Genomic DNA, 21,165 nt, shown 5'->3' with positions numbered 1-21,165 from the left:
CTTTGATCAAGCAACAGAAAATTAAATTAACAAGACTATGAAAATTAATTGCTTAGTTATAATTTATTACCCGCTTTATAACCTTTTTACACACTTTTATTCAGCTTTACTGTGTATATACCAAAGAATATAATACTCACTAGGAGAAGAACGATAACTCCATACAAAAAAATGTCCCCTTCAAAAGTTCGTTTATACTACTAGCGCTCGGTAGGATACCATTTTAATGGTATATACCTACCTGCCATCTTCTTTAATTGGAATTTTAGTTTTGTAGTTTAGGTGGACAGCACCACGTGATAACCGATCAACCGTCATAGAAAATGAAATGTCGGACGTCTCGGTCCGGCCTCGGCCCGATCTAGCGTCATTCTTAACCATGGAGTTTGAAAAATGCTATATAGGTTAATTTCGATCTTGCTAACACTCCAAGCATTTTCAGCTGCACAAAATGTAATAACAAGGGATACTTTCAGCTTAATGTCTCTATTTGAAGCCGGTATAATAGCCAAGATGACCATGGACGAGTACAAGAACCTGCCGGAACACTCTCGAAGGTCCGACCCGGTCAGCGAGACTGATCAGGACAGTTCGGAACTCAAGGACTCCACTGGTACTACGTCACAGGTATTGTCAGTGCTTTACTACCATCGGCTACTAAAGTAACGAAGCGTACTACGTAGGCGAACAACACGCGAACGCAAAGCGAATCGATGCGGCGCGGGGTAAATCAATCCTTTGATACCTATAGAAGTGTCTGACGTGGGCGATCTCGTTGCGAACGCGAAAGCCTTGGGCCCGCCGCTCCGCGCCACGTCGCGTTCGCGATTTGCTCGCTTACATAAGACGCAGCGTAAGGACGCTAAGCACGAAAATTTCGTAGATTGACTCTCACTCTTGAACGCTATTAAATATTTATTCAAAATCATCACTTAAAAGTCCATTCTACCAGCCAACCATGGGAACAACTCAATATTTGCATCTTTACTTGGCAACTCTCGTGGATAAACTGAAACGTTCTCAGTTTTCGGAGAATAAAGAGAGTTTTTACTAGCTGCTCTCAGTTTAACCTTAATTCTGGATACGCCTTTTATACATTGTAAGACAGAGGGGCGGCGCGCGGCGTAGTAAGTGTAATTTTGGTTGTAGGCGCAACAGGTCGAGTCGACGAAGGGCCTCACCCCCGTATCGCTGAGCATGCTTCAAGGTGCGTTCTGTTTGCTGGGGATCGGCCATTTACTGGCAGGTAATACTTTTATTCCACATGTTTTGTTGTTGTTGTTTTGTTTTGTTGTTATGTCCTTGTTTAACACTCCTCTACAATTCAGTACTGTACTGACAATCGTGATAAGACAAAGTAGCAAAATAGAAAATAGTTATTTGTTTGACAAGGGGGCAAAGTTTGTTTAACCGCTCGTGCTAATATTGATACCCGAGCAAGCGAAAGATTCCAAAATTGAACCACGAACGTAGCGAGTGGTTCGAAAAATGGAATCTTGAGCGATGCGAGGGTTTCAAAGCACGAGGGTTAAACAAAATTTCCCCACGTAATTTTTCACCACACCAAAGCCAACCGACCCACACCGGAGCAAATATTAAATGCAAAATATCAAACAAAATCTAACCAAATCTAAATGAATGTTATTAAATATTTATCATCCAAAATCGTCATTTAAAGGTCAATTCTACCAGCAAACATAAGAAAACAACTCTAAATTTGCATTTGATTACTTTGCCTCACATGTGAATAAAATGCAACTTTGCTATCAGTTTTTGAAGTGCAAAGTAAGCCTTTCCGAGCTGGTGTAGTGAAAATATATTTGTTGTAACGTACGATCATATTATGTGAACCTATGCTCAAACAGCTTCATTTCGAAATACTATCTATAAAACGAAGGCATACAAATCAGACTATAATGTATTCATGGACTAATTCAGAGGAACGCAAAAAAAGGTTTAGTTACTGGATTACAGCACCTAAAGTAATTTCAAAATTAGTACTAAATACTTAATTATAGTAGGTACATTGTGCAACGTTTGGTGGCTCTGTTGGCAGGGCACTGGAGTACCGACCCAGAGGCCGTGAGTTCAAGCCTCACCCAGTGCAGTAATTTTTCCACTTTTAAATTTATTCTAAAGAATAATATTTGTTAAGCCAATTCTTTTAGTATCCTATCATTTTCCAGCTATAGCCCTAACCGTCGAGATCCAACTCCACCGTCGTTCTAAAAAGAAGGAGACCATAGAACATTCACCAAGAACGGTGATCCGAGTGAGCGTTCTCAGTAAAGCTGTCAAGTACCTGAGAAGACTGTTCAGGCGGCTGGCTGCAGCCGCTCACCGGCAGCTCGACAGAGCCTTGGGACCTGCAGTTTAAAGGGTCTAGTATAGTTCGTAGGTTTCTAATAGAGCCCGACTGAGTGCCGGCGAGTCGGACACTACAGAACCAGTCTAAAATGTGGCATCGAGGCGTAATAAAGGCGCGTTATCGGAGAGAGCACCTACACTGGTTTTTTGAGCGTTGGACTAGCCCGCGCTCAGGTGCCATATAGAATAATTATGACCCTTTTTTGCAGGTAAGTACCTAGCACGTGCAGTTCTACTTAACAAAAGACAATAAGTTAGCCGCCGGGCTCTATTACAAAGCTACGAACTATACACAGTGGTCAAGAATGGGCCATACCTAACAAGTCATCGCCATTGTATACAGGAGGCAGTGGTATACAATGGCGGACGACTGGCCATCAGTTGCCTATCATGGTGCGCAATCGGGAAGTTGACGTTTTTTATGACATTTCAAAGGAATCGTATGGGAATCGTAGCGTAGCGTGCCCTGTGGTGTTTACACAGACGTCCATTGCAGTGGCTTGGCATGGCCCATCGTTAGCCACTGTGTTGTTAACCTTAAAAGTCAAATATCTGACACCATATTTTGAGGGTCAGACCACTTTAGGGCCTGCTGTTTAAGACCATATATATATATTGTGTTATACTAAGCAGAAAACGTCTAATTTAAAATAGAAATAACCTGTATGTTTAAATATATTCACAGACTAGATTACTATAATTAAATTAAGCTATACGTATATATGTAAAACTGTTAGCTGCTTTTATCTCGTTAGCAATAAAGTCGACTTATTATACTAATTACGGTCTTTAAAATTGCTTTAGATTGTAACTTTAATATTGTACCAACTGTAGCTAAAACTATCTTAGTGTGATGAAAGCAATTGTGGGATTTAAACTGTTGTGAGACATACTAACATTGAATAATTTTACGGTTTAAATAGACTCACTTGTTTGCGAGTGACTAAAAACAAGTGAGTCTAAACCGTAAAATTATTCAATAGTAATTGTGCATTCCTATCGTATACCGGGTGTGGCCTGTAGCACGAGCAAATAATTAAAACATAGATTGTACTCCTCAAACGATGACACTTTTCTTCAACAACTTTTAAAAATTATGAAGTATTTAGACTCCCAATTTTTCATACAAAATAAATATTATTTATCTTCAATGGACGCCATCGCCACGCCATATCATTGTGATTAACGTTGCTTGTCACGCATTTAAACATAGCAAAATTCGCAATACATTGCGTCTTAAAATAAACTTTAAAGTGTATTAAAAATCAAAGCACAAGTTATTTTTAAAAGTCGCTGAACAAATGTTGGTCAGTATGAGGAGTACAGTATTCAGTTTAATGTTTTGCTCATATTACAGGCCACACCCGGTAGATATTCTTTGAAATCTATTTTACTAAGTTAAGTCACAAACTATTTAATCGTCTTTTATTATGTTAGTACCGACAGCTGAGACTAGATTATTGTATCAAGAAGTTAGTCCCGTGTCAACTGAAACAAGATAAGAAAGTTAGAAAGTCGACGCTTGGTTTATAACACAACTAAAAGTGATCAGACCTTCGCGTCATGGAAAAAGTTATGTACGTGCTGGTATTCAATATTTATCACACTGCTTTTAATAGTTTTATCAATAAAGACTCGCTGTGTTTGTTATTCTATCCTTTTTTAGACTATTTATAATAAGAATATAAAAGTACATTATAAACACATAAAAAACCTAACCTAGGGTGGTCAGGGCCGCAGAGTGAGGAACCGACATACTATACGTACGTCCAAAATTACCGCGTTCTGCATCTGACCCTTGATCCAACCACCTAGCGAGAGTCTCTCTAGGTGTTGGTCGAGACTCTTTGCTGTGAGACCGTTCGCTGACACGTTTACGGTTACGTTCACTGTTTAAAAAACTCAGGGGTCGGATCAAAAACTAAGTAATTAAGTCCGACTCACGCTTGACTGCACATTTCTAATAGGTTTTCCTGGCGTCTAAAAGGTACTTAAAGAACTATTTCGTGTACCTATTTTTTTCCAAATTTTAGAATTGGAAATATGGATGAGTGAGCAGTAGTAGTAGTGAGAGTACTATGTGCCATCACAAAAGGCAGAACGGCAATACCGAGAAGACCGGCAAACGTTACACGTGTAATATTTGCCGTGCATTTTTCCAACATTGTGCGGCCGAATTGGCGGGCGCAAACTAAGCCGCATGCAAATGCGATGCACAAACTGACAGTGCAGATTACTTTATACTGTAGATATGTCACTGCGATACTCCAGTTTGACGGGTACAGTCACGAGCTTTTGGCACAGAAGAAATAATAGTACCACAAAGAAAAACAAAGGACCTAAAATCCTAACATAGCAGGAAAGAATACTAGCTAGCAGCTACACGATATTCAACCTTAGGTGGGTCCCAAGTTAAAGCTCGTGACTGTCAAATTCGTATGACGTGAAAGTGCGAGGGAAGTTAAACTTGCTATACATCAGTGGCGGCGCGTCCATAAAAGCCGATTCCCACCGGCTTACCTGTTTTTAGACGTTTGTGTAAAGGGAATATGTAAGCCAAATTAGCCCCGGCTTGCCTATAGATATGTTTGACGCGCCGCCACTGCTATACATAGAAATCAATGTTGATAAAATAGATTTTCCCCCGAAAAACCGGGAGGTGTAGTGTTGTAATATTGATAGCTAATTATGCAGTGAACTAACGTGACAGTGTGCATGCATCAATTTCAATCTCTACTCGAAAGTGACATATCTTCTATTGTATTCATGTTATCTGTGCTGAAAATAGACGCGCAAAATAAATGACATAACTACATAGGAACTTCCATGACGATAAGTCCTTCCGCTACAAATAAATACTCCAGCCTATTCCAGGAAAGATCAGCAAGTTCGTTGGTCGAAAAACAATTTTCATTTAGGTACCCACAATCGGAAAGCTCCCAACGGAAGATTTTGTAAATTTTTACCGAAACGAGATTAAACTTTAGAGGGACCCAATTATTTCACCAAAAGAGCTTATCGTTATAAAATATTTTGAATCCCTAGAGCTAAGGCTAAGCGAAGGGATAAAATCATTGCTCTAGCATCAAAACCCACGGAGGGAACAGTCGAGTACGTTTGTATGGAGAAATGACCACTCCTGTTGGCTCTTAAATAATAAACCTAATTTCGATGTATGTCGATACGCTTTGTCCACATTTCAATGTCAGCACGTACTGATAAATTTTACAATTCGAAATTTTATAAATCAGTATACTCACATGGTAATCTTATGGCTGATTTAGGCGGCGCGCGAACTCGCATTTGATTTTAGTTGCATTGCGGACTGTTGGTTACGTCCGATTCAACCGACCAATCAAAAACCGCAATGTAATGAAACTCGCATACAAGTTCTCGCATCGTCTAAATAAGGCTTTGACTAACATTATCTATAATGAATGACTACAAATGAGCCCCAGCGATAAAAAAAAAGAAAATTAACAACAACAACACTATAATAATAAATTTTCAATGTAAAAGTATAAAAGTACTTATTCATATAATAAATAACCTAATTTAAGACTATAAACGAATAAAGGAATTTTTAATGTCAGAAATCGTTAGGAAACAATTTCAAACTATGACGTAAATTGTAGATTTTCTTCAGAGAAAGGTTAATTTGACCACGATTTATACCTAAATTATTAAATTATGATGTCAAATGTCGGGTTTGAACTAAGCACTTTAATTAAGGGCCCGACTGTTACTAAAGACGAAGTTCCCTAATGAACGAAATCCGATTTAGTTTGGCAAATTAATAATTGGCCTTGTGAAAACAAATCTGACTTTTGTTTTATTGACTAACTAGGTGCCCGCGATTTTGTCCACGTATAACTTGAGCAATGTTTCTTAACCTGTGGCCCGTAGATTCCTGGGGGTTCGCGAGTATAGGTATGGGGGTTATTATATAGTTACTAGAGTTGCACGTTTGTGAGGCACGGATTGCACGGGTTGCAAAGGTCACAGGTTCAAGTCCTGGCAAAAGCAATTTTTCTTTTAATTTTAAAATGTAGAGTTTATTAACCAATAATAGCCATAATAATAATATCTGATCAAAGCAAACTTTCGTTAAAACCCATCCAATTCTCCTTGCATTCCAATCCGCCAAAGCTAACTTTTTCTTTTTTAACTTTCCAGTTTCCCGCCAGTGGGCACCGACCCGCCATTTTTTTCGAACCTGCAGCAAATGCTGACATTTGTTCTGAACTGTGGAGTCGCTCAGACATTATTAAATATTTTTTTTTTGTAAATAATTCTTATATTATAAATTGCATAATGACACGAAAGCATTGAATTAAAGTGAACAACTAAACACCTGAACCTGATAGTGTTTGATCCTTTCGCATTTTCTCAAAGGTTAGCTGGAAGAGGTCCCTTTTAGGGTTAAGTTCGACTTTGTACATCACATTTTTATGTTGTCTTTGTCCGTTTTATGTAAATCTGTTTATGTGCAGTAAAGTGGCATACTACATACATACATACATATATACATACATACATACTATTAAGAAATAGAAAGCACTAACCGTATTTCTAAGAGATTCCGATCAAGTTACGCTACCGACGCCATTACATGCGCAAGCGATCTCTATCTTTCCCACGCTGTCAACCGCTAGGGATTGACACCGATGCTAGTGTTGTTGCAAGTTTTGATTTTCCGGTTAACAATACGTACATACATAATAAACATATATGTATAGTAACAATTTAAAAGATTCTGACTTTAAACTGCAGTAGGTATTTGATTGTAGAGATTCTGTTGTCACTTTTAAAGTAGGTACCTACTTTATTCAAATAAATGAAAATTTTCGTAACTTCCTAACTTACGTCAATACTTAACTAAATTAATAAATTGATTCAATAAAGAGGATTACTTAGTTACTTTGTTAACCAGATAGTTTCTCCATAAGATAAATAACATTATATCTACGCCTTGACTCTCTTAAAACACATAGATTATTTCTTAGGTGACGTTATTTAGACTAAGATAAAGATAGTGACAATAACCTAATGGAAAGAAACGAAGTGTAAACAAACCCATAATAGTAATTATCCCTAACTTGTTTACGCCAGCTAAGCTAATCACTTTACTTCGGCAGTGTCCACGGAAAAATAACTTGCTTTCAGTTCCACCACTAGCACAACTGCCCGATTCGAATTTTAAGATACGACAGCTAATAAGTCTAGAAACGATAATTGGACTTTCCTACTAGTCAAATCAGCTTCTTTTTTAGAACCGTCAAAATGATTTGCTAATAATAACTTTATATGAAAACTTGTGTAGTGACGTCACAGTCAACTCACCTACTTTTTATACTTCCATCCGATTTATTAATTATAAATTATGTTTAAAAATAACTGCTATCTATGTTTTTATATAATTATCTGGTGGTTTATTTGGTGCACGGTGTGAAATAATTTATTTTAACTATAGGAAAGTACCCAATTATGGATTAGATACGTCAGTGTCAAAATTGACGTTTTTGTTTGAAGAATGTCACATTTGATACTGACATATTATCTAATACATATAATTTCTAGATCTATTAACTGACGTATCGTAAAGTTAGAATCGGGCCGCAAGTGTTAACAAAGCTCTATTAGATCTACAAACAACCGAAAGGGACAATAAACTCAATGTTTTCCAATAGTCAAAGTCTAGAATCACTCGGAAAACTGCTCAAATACCTAAAGCTGTGTACAGAACGAACTATGACACTGTAACATTATACTAAATTGGGACTTTCTACGAAAAGGGTTGACACCCGAAACTTTGTTGATAAAAACTATCGGTTGGCCGCAAAATAATATCTGCGAATACCCTACCGACGTCAAATCGCGGGGAGTTTCTGTGTTAGTTGAAGGATACATCAAAAGTTGGGATAACTTGGTTATTCACGCAGAACGGTGATACCAGAGGGGCTACCGCGAACCATTTATTACATTCGTTCGTCTATATTTGCCTCTCTATCGCTCGAATGGACAAGAGTGATTGAGAGGCAGATACCAACATTATAGTTTCGATTTTCGCAGTAGGCTCTCAGGATTCGGGTCATCGGAAGGGACATAGCGAAGTCTTTTAACACAATAATAGCTGTTTCTAGAGCGCGCTAGGGATCAAACCTACTACATCAAACACAAGTCGTAAAAAGGGATTATCCTGAGTTAGTATTTAAAAAACCGGGCAAGTGCGAGTCGGACTCGCGCACGAAGGGTTCCGTACCATAATGCAAAAAAAAAAAACAAAAAAAAAGCAAAAAAGAAACGGTCACCCATCCAAGTATTGACCCCGCCCGACGTTGCTTAACTTTGGTCAAAAATCACGTTTGTTGTATGGGAGCCCCATTTAAATCTTTATTTTATTCTGTTTTTAGTATTTGTTGTTATAGCGGCAACAGAAATACATCACCTGTGAAAATTTCACCTGTCTAGCTATCACGGTTCGTGAGATACAGTCTGGTGACAGACGGACGGACGGACGGACGGACGGACGGACAGCGAAGTCTTAGTAATAGGGTCCCGTTTTACCCTTTGGGTACGGAACCCTAAAAATTGACTGAGGATGATGAGGAATTAAATTAGGTGTCATTTGTTTAATTTCTTAAACAGAAATTAAACAAATGATCATAATAAGTCAAAACCTAAATTAGCCTGCAGGACACTTGCCTTTCCCCCTCTGCACAGTGAGACTGAGTTTTGCGCAAAAAATACGCCAAATCGTAGGTCGCCAAGTCTGATCCACATTTTGATGTCTGACGGCCAAGAACCGAATCGTCATTAATACCTATTTAAAATTAATTTCATTATTTGCAGTAGGTACATTCATGTATGTGGTGAAATTAGGGACTGCTACGTAGCTCCTCGAATTCCTCGATTGAATTTTTAAATTTTAAGAATCCTTATTATATATTTATTTAAACTTTATTGCACAAAGTATATACAAAAATGTACAAATGGCGGACTTAATGCCAAATGGCATTCTCTACCAGTCAACCATAGGGCCAAACAGACATCTACAATTGGTGCAGAGAGAGAGGTATTATACCTGTTGCACAAAATACTACGAGTGTAAGAGACCAGTTCTTAAGCTCCACTCAAATCTCAAATATTTCACGTTATCATTCGTAATTATCACATGATGATTAGTAATTATGTACATGGTAAAGTTAACGCAAATATTTTTTAAATAGAACAGAATGCGTTCTTAATTTATATGTAGGTATGCTTTAATGATAATTATTAATCGGTTTACAAACTTTGAATGCGACAAAAGGACAATGGTGCAATAATTTGTAAAAATATCCCCAAAAATATATTTATTCATATTTTTAAATTGGGTACCTATTTCATTTCAAAATATTTCGAATATTTCGCGTTTGCATTAATGAATTAAAAGCAAAATCAACGAAAACGACGCTTTACCCGCGTGCGACATATTTCCAAATACCAACAAAATGTCATCAAACTCCAATGATCAAAACTGCCATATCATTTGCTCCAAAATAGATCTTAAAAACTATTATTAAAGATGAGTTTAGATGCGTTTCGAATCGAATAACACGTGAATGCAGTTCAGTTTTGAACGAGGACTCATAGTCGTGAAATTAATCTCGTACAGGTATACTCAGATAAATTATAAGCCGACTTTGTGTAGTTTCTGTCTGCGGATCATTAATTATGAACCTCTGTGAATATCATGCGAATATCACCCGATTTTCCAACTAAGGATGCGGCCCAGCAGTGAAAATACAGCGGCGACACTTAAAAAAGTAAACTGAACGTGACTAGTACTTGTAACTTAACTACTAAACCCTGACAAGGAATACGCGCCATGTTGAGGAATTTCACGGGAGCTATTTTTTCATACTATACTGAACCGTCACCCTATACATGAAAATAACAGCACCCTCTTGACAATGATTATACTTAGCCTATATATTACTGATCAGGCTTTATATATGAACATTTGAGGACAATCTTATACGGATCGACCTAGCCCCAAACTAAGCAAAGCTTGTAAAGTCGGTGCCCTAACTTAAGTACCTGCTTTACTATAAATCTAGTATGGCGACGAGGGTTCTTAAGTTAGTACTTGCTGTGTATTAAAGGTATTAAGCAGCAATATACATACCTACTTATATAGATAATAACATACTTGATATAGTAAGTATAATGGATATAGGGGTTCCGCAGGGGTCGTCCCTTGCAAACCTGTGCTTCCTCTTACAGGTCAACGACCTACCTGATGCCGTAGAAGGAAATATGTTTATTTTTGCTGATGACGCATGTGACGTCCTAATTGCAAAAGATATTGACACATTAGAACAACTGATTACTAGTGACGTACACAAATTACTTCGTTGGTTCTCTGTCAACGGGCTTGTTTTAAACATGACAAAAACTCAGGTTCTCCACTTTAACTTAGGTGGCCGACCCCCGAGACCCCTCGCCATCGTAGTTAACGAAACTGTTCTCCCACAAGTAAAACACGCTAAGTTTTTAGGCGTAACAATAGATTCGGCTTTAAAATGGGATGCACAAATTGAAAATATTTGTAGTAAGTTGTCGGGAGTCTGCTTCGCCTTAAAACGTCTGTCTCTCATACTTCCGCAGGCACAGGTACGAAATAAGGCCTGATTAGAAACAAATTTGACAAATTCAGAGTGATTTTTCTTGGATATTTTCTAGCTTACTTTATATATACACTACGACATTATAATTATCAGAATCACAAAATTATTATACCAAAAAATTTTTTTTTTATCAATTCTAAGATGATCAAAAAAATCAAATAAACGCCGCCGTCTTTTTAATTAGGCGCCAAATTGCTGTCAAAAACTTGATAAGTATGGAAGAAACTTGCACATAACTAATTTCCAACATAACCTGTTACCTAATATTATACCAATACTGAAAGGTAATTTCATTGCAATATCCATGAAACAATGAGGATCTAGACATATCTTCAAATATCTGGCGTATCAGGAATTTCGTCGATGTGGTGTCAGTTACCGGGCATTGGTTACTTTTCGACAGAGAAATCGACACCAACATCACTAAAAGAAACGGTTCGCAGCTTTAGTTTAATAATGCGGATTTCCAATATTACTTTGATAATATTTGGAGATGATCCACGATGTTTATGAGGCAATCAGCATGCTTAAGCCAGTACCCTCGAAATCGGACCAAAAAACTTGATTCAACAAAGTCCCACAGTATTGACCTATTGAACGGTATGGAGTGGAGTGTCCAAGGAATTAGTTCGTTAAAACAACAAAAACTATATGCAATATAATATTTCAAAATAAACATTGTTCTTGATAGGACTCAAACTAAGAAACTGTCAAAAAACACTGTCGGATGTATGATGGAGGGCATACAACAAAACTAACGACAGGAGCGGGAAGAAATGGAAAATGATGAATTTACTTATAAATAACAATTTTTAAACAAATTTTCAATAAATTATGGAAAAACAAATCTTGATTCAGCTAGCTTCAGTACCATTAATAGGGTTTTCAATTTGGCAGATTGAATTCGAATCAGGCCTTAGCTACTTTGCACTATTCCACTCGGTACTCAACTATAGTCTCGAGTTGTGGGGACTTGCCGCTGACTGGCGCCGCGCGTTCGTGCTCCAGAAGCGGGCGGTACGAACAATAGCTCGCGCCCCTCCCCGCTCACCGGCTCGACAGCTGTTTATATCTCTAAACATAATGACAGTTCCGTCACAATATATATTCAATGTCGCAAAATTCGTAAGGACTAACATTGGTCACTTCCCATTAAGGCCCGACAATCTGCGATGTTTGAGAGAGAGACAAAGGGGCATACTGGCTACAACCAAATGCAGACTAACCAAGTCCACCAAAACCAGCTATGTAATCGGTCCCAAAATCTACAATGCCATCCCAAATGAGATACAAAACGTAGAAAATAATAACTCATTTTATAGGAAATTAAAGAAATGGTTAATTAATAATGCATTTTATGATATTCGCGAATTCTGTGACATTTAATCTGAATTTACAGACTTTAGTAAAAAAAAAAATTGTTATTTATTATTCTATTTATTCTGACATTGTATGATTTGAATGTTTTCCTTTTGCCCATTATCAATGATGGAAATGTAATTAATAATAAGTGCTAATCTTATCTTTAAAATGTTTTGACGTGTAATGTATCCGTGCATTTACGAAATAAATAAATATGAAATATGATAACATCCATAACTAAGGAACAAATATTCGTGATAAAAACACAAATAAATGGTCTTATCGGGATGCGAACCCGAACATTTATTTGCTTATTCATCATCATATCAGCCGAAAGACGTCCATTATTCCTCCCCCGGAGATCTCCACAACGACTGATCTTGCGCCGCTCTCATCCATCGGCTCCCCGCGACGTTAACCAGATCGTCGGACCATCATGTGGGTCTTTTCCTGCTGCGTTTTCTGGTTCGCCGTCGCCACTCAAGAACTTTTCTGTCCCATCGGCCATCGCGCATCGGTCCTACGTACAATGTTATGAGAGTTAAACCAAGAGAAACCGACAAATATTTTGATTTTAAACGTCAAACATTTATAAAATTATAGGCCCCGTGCATGAATATGCGGGGGCAGCATAGGAGCTGTCAGATTTTTGGCGCGAGTCGTAAATGTGTCGTTTTTATGCTTCCGATGTAGCCCACAAGATGGCAGAACTTACTATGCACAATCAAACGTACCGACGAGAACGGTAGATGGTTTGGCAATGTACATGTACACATATGTTTCCGATTCAGAGCGGCTACCGCGAAAACCGAAATTCGCAAATTGCGGGGATCTTTCTCTTTTACTCCAAAGAAGGCTTAATGAGAGTGACAGAAAAATCCCCGCAATTTGCGAACTTTTATTTGTAAGCCTTAGTTGTATGTTTTTTGTCATGTATGTTTATAATTATACTTAATATATTTGCGAACTTCGATTTTCGCGGTTTAATAGCCCAAGCCACAAGATGGCAGACCCTCCAACGCGCACCATCCCTCTAGTTATACCGTTTAAATAACACTACCACTGCGTGTGCTGTCATAATCTCTGCAAGCTTTTCTTGGTCTACATCAATAAGCAATTTAAAAATCCAGTTATCGTCTTGATCCCGCTGTTATAATCTGTGGCTACAGTGAAATATTCAGTGATTAAGGTAAAAGCAGGTGTAACGCCGGAGCCTATCGGCGCGCTCTGCAAGATTGAACATTATACACCCGCACCCCTAATAATCAAGGTCAGGGGGAGGAAACTGAAATATGTGCTGCCTTATTATATTACCTTGAGAGTAACCTCTAAAAGCTGGAAGATGAATCTTTAAATTAGACAAACATAGTAGGTATATTAAATTAATTTTGTATTAAAACGCCGCGCCGTGGGTTCAGTAGTCGTACTTACCACGACTGCTTTAGCGGTGTTAAACTGACATAATTATATTCGCTAACGTCTGCGTAACTTACTTTGTTTGAGTTTGTACCTATACCTACATCTCGCTCGCTCTAATATGTTTGATTATAAATAAGGTAAACAATCTTGATGTGTTTTTTAATAGAAAAACACATTTTAAAAATAAGTTACGGCAAATATTATTATATATTGTAACAATTATGAATCTAATACGATCATTTATATTCTTCTGCTTTCATAAGTAATCGTTATTGATTTTTAAATAGCATTTTTCAATTAAAAGACATGTCAAGATCGACTACCTTCTTTCAAGTTCTTTCTAATGCTAAAAAAACGAACTATAGTGAGCGTCCATGTCTGTACCGTAGGTTATGGTGGGCAGGACACATTGGTTGAAGAGGCGAGTTTTCAACAACATAATATAAAGTGTTATAACCGAACCGCGGATGTCAATTTAAACTTACATTTTTACATCAAAACGATGTGTCATTTTGTTACGACTAGCTATCTCGTGTGTCCCGCTCGCGCCAATACATGTACGGACAAGTACGAGTGAATAGCACGTGCGAACGATATCTTTTTGATGTCAAAATGTACGTTAGAATGAGGGTTTTCGCGATCGAAATTTTCACGAGAGGTCTTTTTAACAACTGCTGTCAAAATACACCAATAAAAAAACAGCAAAACATGATGGGTGGATTATGACAGCTAGACCTCTCGCCACGGTGCTGCCATCTAGTGAAAAACTCGATCGCGGAAACCCTCATTGTTGCACGACGCCTGACGCTCGCCGGTGCGAATTAAAATCAAACTCAAGTTTGTGACGTAATTGTCCCCTGGAATGTTTAATCTCGCGCACCTCGGACAGACGGTTACAATAAAGGTAGACCTGGATACTTGGCCGAGACCCGCAAACAGTGTTCGGGCTTTTGGGATGTGGGGCATACTGAAAGATTTGGAACCTTTTTTTATTCTGATAAAAGCTTGCAACATCATCGTTTTTAACCGTCTGCGTCTATAGAATTTGTCAGAAATAAAGGTATTAACCCGGTATAAAATATGTTTAAATGCGTGTTCAAAACGCGAATGTTTTAAATATTATAATAGGTATTTTATGGGTCAAAGTTCTTTTCGTTGTCTTGTTTTTAATCCCAAATTAGTTTTTATTGCTATGTGGTTTAATTCACTTTTAATTTTTCGACATTTTTTTACAGCTAGAAAGACATGCAATAGCTCTCAACTTTTTATATTTGCTAAAATACAAAAATAGAAGCGTGACAGAGTGGTCAGAAACAAGACAACAAAAATAATTTAGACCTTAAATTGCGCCCAGTGATACCCACCCTTTGTACCTACTTTTGAAACTCTGGCATACTTGTGCGTGTTTGAAAGCGTAAAGTTAGAAGGATGTTGCCTCCGCGTGCAATCTGCGACCCGGTCGAATCCAATCGGCGGATGACTTGGCCAGGGCTATAACCGTGGAAATCGAAATTCGCAAATTGCGGGCATCTTTCTCTGTCACTCTAATTACGCCTTCATTGGAGTAAAAGAGAAAAATCTCCGCAATTTCCGAATTTCAGTTTTCGCGGTAGGCCCCCAGTTCTGGAATTGGGAACAACTGAACTAAGAAGCTGCAACAGCATGTTTAGCAACTAGTCGAGTTGCGGCAAAAGTTGCTGACCGTGGGGCGTAGTGATGTGCTGTTGACGGGAAAACTCCCGGGAACGTACCTACCCCAAACTAAATGCGGTTCTCACTTACATCCGTATGGGTACGTGTGCATAGCACTGTCTCGCTCTAATAATCGAGGTTCGGTTCACACCAGCATAACTGCAGCAATAATACAGCGTGACATTTCTGCCGACCGCATTGCTGACGTAAATGTCAACATGTGAGTGAAGGTGAGGAGGAATGTTGAATGCTACGTACCGTTCGTCAACAAACTGTCATGCAGTTTGGTGAAAAATATGTCTAATGAATATTGCTGTGTATTTTTTGTAGTAGGTAATGCTGCTATACATTCTACTAAAGCTTCCATGATACAGCTTTTAAGTACAAAGCTTGGAAATACCTAACCTCCTTATTCATAAACGTTTACTAAAGTTGACAAGCCGATAATAATCGTTTGTCCCTTTCCATCATACCAATACGTCGGAAAGGAACAAACGATTATTATAGGCTTGTCAACTTTAGTAAACGTTTATGAATAAGGGGTTTAGTCTACAGCAAGAATGTTAAGCTTTAAAGACCATTTATTTTTGATGTTCACAAGAAAGACGGTTGACGTAAGGTGGTGGTACTAGTGCTCGACATGCTAATGCCCAATAGATGACACCCTGCTGTCACCGCTATTGACAATGACTTTAGTTTCAAGATGACATGTACTGGGACAGCGTCGAGCACCAGTACCACCACCTTAAGATGTAAGTAAACACCAATCTTTTGGCATTTACACACCGTTCTCTCCCTTGGAGAATATTTCAGGAACGGGAACATTCCCGCGGCACAGCACTAGTCGTGCGTGCTCACTGGAGCTACCACTTACAAGTTCTTACTTTATCTTATTGTTGAGTTGCTCACTTTAGCAGGAAAAGGTGGCCGCAGGGTTCCGTAACTCAAGGAAAACGAAATGAAATTGATATTGGTATGTGTAGTATTGTGTAAGCTAGGTACATCTACACCGAGGAGATAGAATAGGATAGGAGGGATCTTGCTAACGGTTTAAGATATTAAGGCAACGAACACCATTCATTACCAATAAATATAAATAAATAAATATTAGGGGGACATCTTACACAGATCAACCTAGCCCCAAACTAAGCAAAGGAAGTTTGTACTATGGGTGCTAGGCGACGATATACATACTTATATGTATACATAGAAAATACCCATGACTCAGAAACAAATATTTGTGTTCATCACACAAATAAATGCCCTTATACTGGGATTCGAACCCAGGACCATCGGCTTCGCAGGCATAGTCACTACCCACTTGGCAAGACCAAGTTGTCTAATTGTACTTAAGAACCAACCAATATAAATATATATATATAGTACATAAAACAATAAGGTACAGTCGAGGTCACAAAGTTCACAAACATCTTTACAAGCCAACATTCCAAAAATATTTGACACGCGTCTAACGGCCCGCGTTTGCAGATCTATTAATTGACGTATCTTAAAGTTCGAATCCGGCAGTAAGATTCTGACAATAACATCGTTTATGTTAATATATTTCAGAACCGGTGTTTGTGAATTCGAGCGTAAACATCGTCAAGGCCACAGTAAGATTTTTACACCACAATTGCCTCGCATAGAACACAAGCAAAGTTACAAACAAGTTGCTAAAAAGGCCAAGTAATCCCCCACAATTCGGGCTTACATTTTAATCACCAGTTCGGTGATCGATACGCGAAGATTTATTGTTCAGATCGCGCCCCATTGTCAAACTTGTTGTCGACGGCCGGGCCCTTTTATGAAATTCGCAAACCATTGTTTTGATCCGGATTTAAAAAAAAGTTTGAAAAAGTTCCCTTGCGCTGACCACACTCGAAAACGCGCGCGAACGAAACAGCGGCGAAAATCGCCTTTAAACCATTAACTATAGAGTCGAAACCTTTCAGTGTACGATATTCGAGGTGTGAATTGAGATTGCCATACTAAATAACGAGGTCATGAGGTTTTTTTGCCTTTTGTCGGTCATTTAAAACTTTCATTAGTGAATTCGCGCGCTAAAATTCTCACTTTATTTTCATTTGGGTTGTTTAATTAAATTGCTTGTGAATTGCACTGCGCTGAGTGACGTCCATGTTGGATTGCTATGTTTCGAGTGTGGATGTATGCTGGAATTTATTTGGTAGTAAACTGTGTACAGTCAACGTCGAAGAATGTTTACACTTTTGTACCTTACTCCTTTGTAATACGGTAAAAATTGTAAATATAACTTTGACGTCGACTGTACTCGTATAGCGTTTGTATGTATTCTGTCGCGCTTAGAGATGGGCGGCGGGTAAATACCCGGGGTAGATATCGGGTATTTATCGGGTATTTACCCAATCTACCCGGTATTTACCTTTGTACGAGCACCTGATGGCCACGAAGGGTTGCGGGGTGCGGGACGCAGCACACGGCTAGAAGAGCGCGGCCGATCGGCCGCTCCAACCAGTCGGCGAGTCACCTCTGAAGCACGCGCACGTCGCTCAGAGTCAATTTTTATAATTTTTATAATTTCGTAATTTTTAGTAATAAATATATAAAAGTATTGCTGGAGTTCTTATTGTCCGCCTGGACAATAGTGGCGACCGTTGGAAGAAACTTGCAAGAACGTTCAAATTTAAACTATCATTTAACCGTTAAATGTAACGGTTGTTTAACGACTCGCCGACTCACCGACTCGGAGAACAAAGGAGTTTGCTGTTGCGTTGCTGGAGCCTGCAAGGACTATCTACGGTGTCTACGTGGCGTCTGCAGGTCTATTCCGGGGGAAGTACGCCTAATTAATTCCATTCCTTTGTTTCAATCCTATTTAAAAAGAAATTGTTTCAATTTGCGTGACGGCTTTCTTGCATCTTAAGCGTTAGGTTTATTCCTAATCTAGCTTGCCTAAAAAAAAACAAGACTATTTGCTGCACGCACCTGTGCTTATCTACTTCTATTGTTCTTTTTCTTTGAATATCGAAGTTAGTTATTTTCAAGCATCATTTAGGTATAATTGCCTGTTTTCCTTATCAAGCTTGCATTGTTAAATATAATACGCATTGCACATTCGGCTGATAATTATTTTGGCTGTACGTATTTATAATTACGCATTTAAATTTTTTATTTGCATACATACCGGCATAGTTGCGCATATAAAAAAAAACCGTTAGGGTTTGAATTTGCCTAGTCATTAACAGTGTCTCATAGTGATTTGCCGACTATTTCAGCGTTCGCTCGGGCTCAGATCGAGTGAAGCGCTTGCTGTGCTTGGCGCGCAGCATTGTCATCGGCGTGCCTGCTGGCCTGCTGTGTGTTCGGCCGGGGCAACCTTCTTCTTCGGGCGGTCACTGCTGAGACTGGACTTACTGGTTAGACTTTTATTGTTGCTTATTTCATTGTTCAGTGTTTTTGAATTTGACTCTTAAATTTACATACATTTATTCTTACAAATATGTCAACAACGGACGGAATAGTGAAACCTGAGGTTGAGTTAGCTAAATTAATTAAACAACGCGGAAGTATTAAGGGCCGGCTTACTAAGTTTAACGATTATTTAAATAATTTGCTGAAATCCAAGCCTGCCATTTCGACTTCGGCAAAGTATAAAGAGTTAGAGTTGAAGCTAAATAAGTTGCAATCTGTGTTGAGTGAATTTGATGACGTTCAAGGTCAAATTGAGTTACTGCATAGTGATTCTTCTGATCAAGTGCAGGAGCGCGATGATATTGAAAATCAATTTATGTCGTGTTTAGCTGTCGGGCAGGATATATTGGATCACTCGTCTTTTTGTAACAAGGCGCAATCAGTTCACGATGATCAGTCTATGGCCAGCTGTCATTCAAATTCATTCGGTGGCATTAAGTTACCTACTATAAAATTACCGGTTTTCGGAGGAAGTTATTTGCAGTGGCTCGAGTTCAAGGACAGTTTTGAGTCGATGATACATAACAACAACAATATTCCGCTGATTAATAAATTTCATTATTTACGCTCATCCTTGGAAGGGAGTGCGAGTACAGTTATTAAGTCAATCGAGTTCAGTGCAAATAACTACAATCTTGCGTGGGATCTTTTATGCGAACGGTACAACAACAAAAACATTTTAATTAATAACCATTTAAAGGCACTATTTAATTTTGAATGTATGTCAAAGGAGTCTTACAAAGCTCTCAGGTTTGTTGTCGACCATTTTTCTAAACACTTGCGAGCTCTCGAAACACTAGGGCAGCCTACTGACAAGTGGGATGCGCTCATTATATTTATGGTATCTGTGAAATTGGATGTAACAACAAGTAAAAAATGGGAGGAACTTAAATGTAGTCTTAAAGATTTGCCCACTCTAAATGAATTCTATTCGTTTTTGCGGAGCCGTGCTGATGTTTTAGAAACATCATACAATAATCACTCTGACAAGGGTGACCATAAATTTGGGTCGCGGGAACAAAAACCTAAAGGGCAACCTGTTCAATATAAAAGTTTTGCGACTACAGTAGACGAGAAATCAAACCTCACGTGTGATATGTGTAGCCAGGCTCATCGGTTATATGACTGTCCCAAATTAAAAGAAATGAATATTGAAGAACGATTTGATGAGGTTTCTAAGCTTCGAGTATGCAAAAATTGTTTTCGTAAAGGTCACAATGCATTCCAATGTAACTTGCGAGGTTGTTGTCGCATTTGTAAAAAGAAGCATAATACGTTGTTACATAAACAAAACGTGGAAGTAGAGAAATCGACGCCTAGTACCTCTGCTGCGCCGGTGGTGTTGTCGGCGGTGGTATCTGAGGAATCTGAAGGTCAGGCCTTGCTATGTACCGCTTTAGTAAAGGTAGTTTGCAATGGTAAAGCATATACAGCGCGTGCATTTTTGGACCCCGGGAGTCAGTCTTCGTTTATTACGAATGCGTTTAAAAAGCGGTTACGCATAGATACAGACACAAAGTTCGTAAATATTACTGGAATAAACAAAAATGTAACTCGTATTTCGGAAGAATGTCGGCTTCAAATAAGCTCTCGGGTTCGAACGTATGACATAAATGTCAAATGTTTGGTAATCCCAGATATTACCAGTGTATTGCCTGAGTTTCCAATAGACACAACTGAATTTGAGATACCGAGTGACCTTGAGCTTGCGGACCCGAGATTTTATTCTCCTTCAGAGATAGACATTCTGTTGGGATCGAAAGTGTATTGGGCCATGGTCATACCTGAGATGATAAACTTAGGCAAAGATAAACCGGTTTTGCAGAATACTCAATTAGGGTGGTTAGTTGCGGGATCTACGCCCAATTATCATACAACATCAAACGTTGTTTGCAACTTTAGTCAGGAGATTCGTGACTCACTAGAAAGGTTTTGGTTAATTGATGATTTACCTTCTGAAAAAACCTATTCTCCGGAGGAGCAGCTCTGTGAGCAGCATTTTGTAGAAACCTTTTCTCGATTACCTAATGGGAGGTTTTCTGTTCAAATTCCTCTGAAGGAGGCGCCTGAGGAGGCGCTAGGGCATAATTTCAACACAGCAAAAAAGTGTTTAGAAAATTTAGAAAAAAAGTTTGCTAGACAGCCTAACCTAAAACAAAAATATAAAGAGTTTTTGCAAGAATATAGTGATTTAGGTCATTTA

The 21,165-nt window shown here is 38.5% G+C and overlaps 1 protein-coding gene and 1 long non-coding RNA gene across 2 annotated transcripts in view; both read left to right on the top strand.

The window, feature by feature from the left end:
• The window catches only part of LOC134665734 (ionotropic receptor 40a), a 29,700-nt gene extending 25,708 nt beyond the window's left edge, over nucleotides 1-3,992 (top strand). The window contains exons 13-15 of the mRNA XM_063522708.1: nucleotides 477-627; nucleotides 1,150-1,246; nucleotides 2,187-3,992. Coding sequence (XP_063378778.1) covers nucleotides 477-627; nucleotides 1,150-1,246; nucleotides 2,187-2,377 — 439 coding nt within the window. The 3' untranslated portion in view covers nucleotides 2,378-3,992. The remainder of the gene's footprint in view (nucleotides 1-476; nucleotides 628-1,149; nucleotides 1,247-2,186) is intronic.
• LOC134665749 (uncharacterized) overlaps nucleotides 1-21,165 on the top strand; it is a 249,205-nt gene that overhangs the window by 182,362 nt on the left and 45,678 nt on the right. The window lies entirely within an intron of this gene.

This window comes from Cydia fagiglandana, chromosome 7 (assembly GCF_963556715.1).
Source record: "Cydia fagiglandana chromosome 7, ilCydFagi1.1, whole genome shotgun sequence".
In the NCBI taxonomy this organism is placed as follows: Eukaryota; Metazoa; Arthropoda; class Insecta; order Lepidoptera; family Tortricidae; genus Cydia; species Cydia fagiglandana.
The sequence above is the reverse complement of the archived record's forward strand: the minus strand, read 5'-3'. Positions and strand labels throughout refer to the sequence as shown.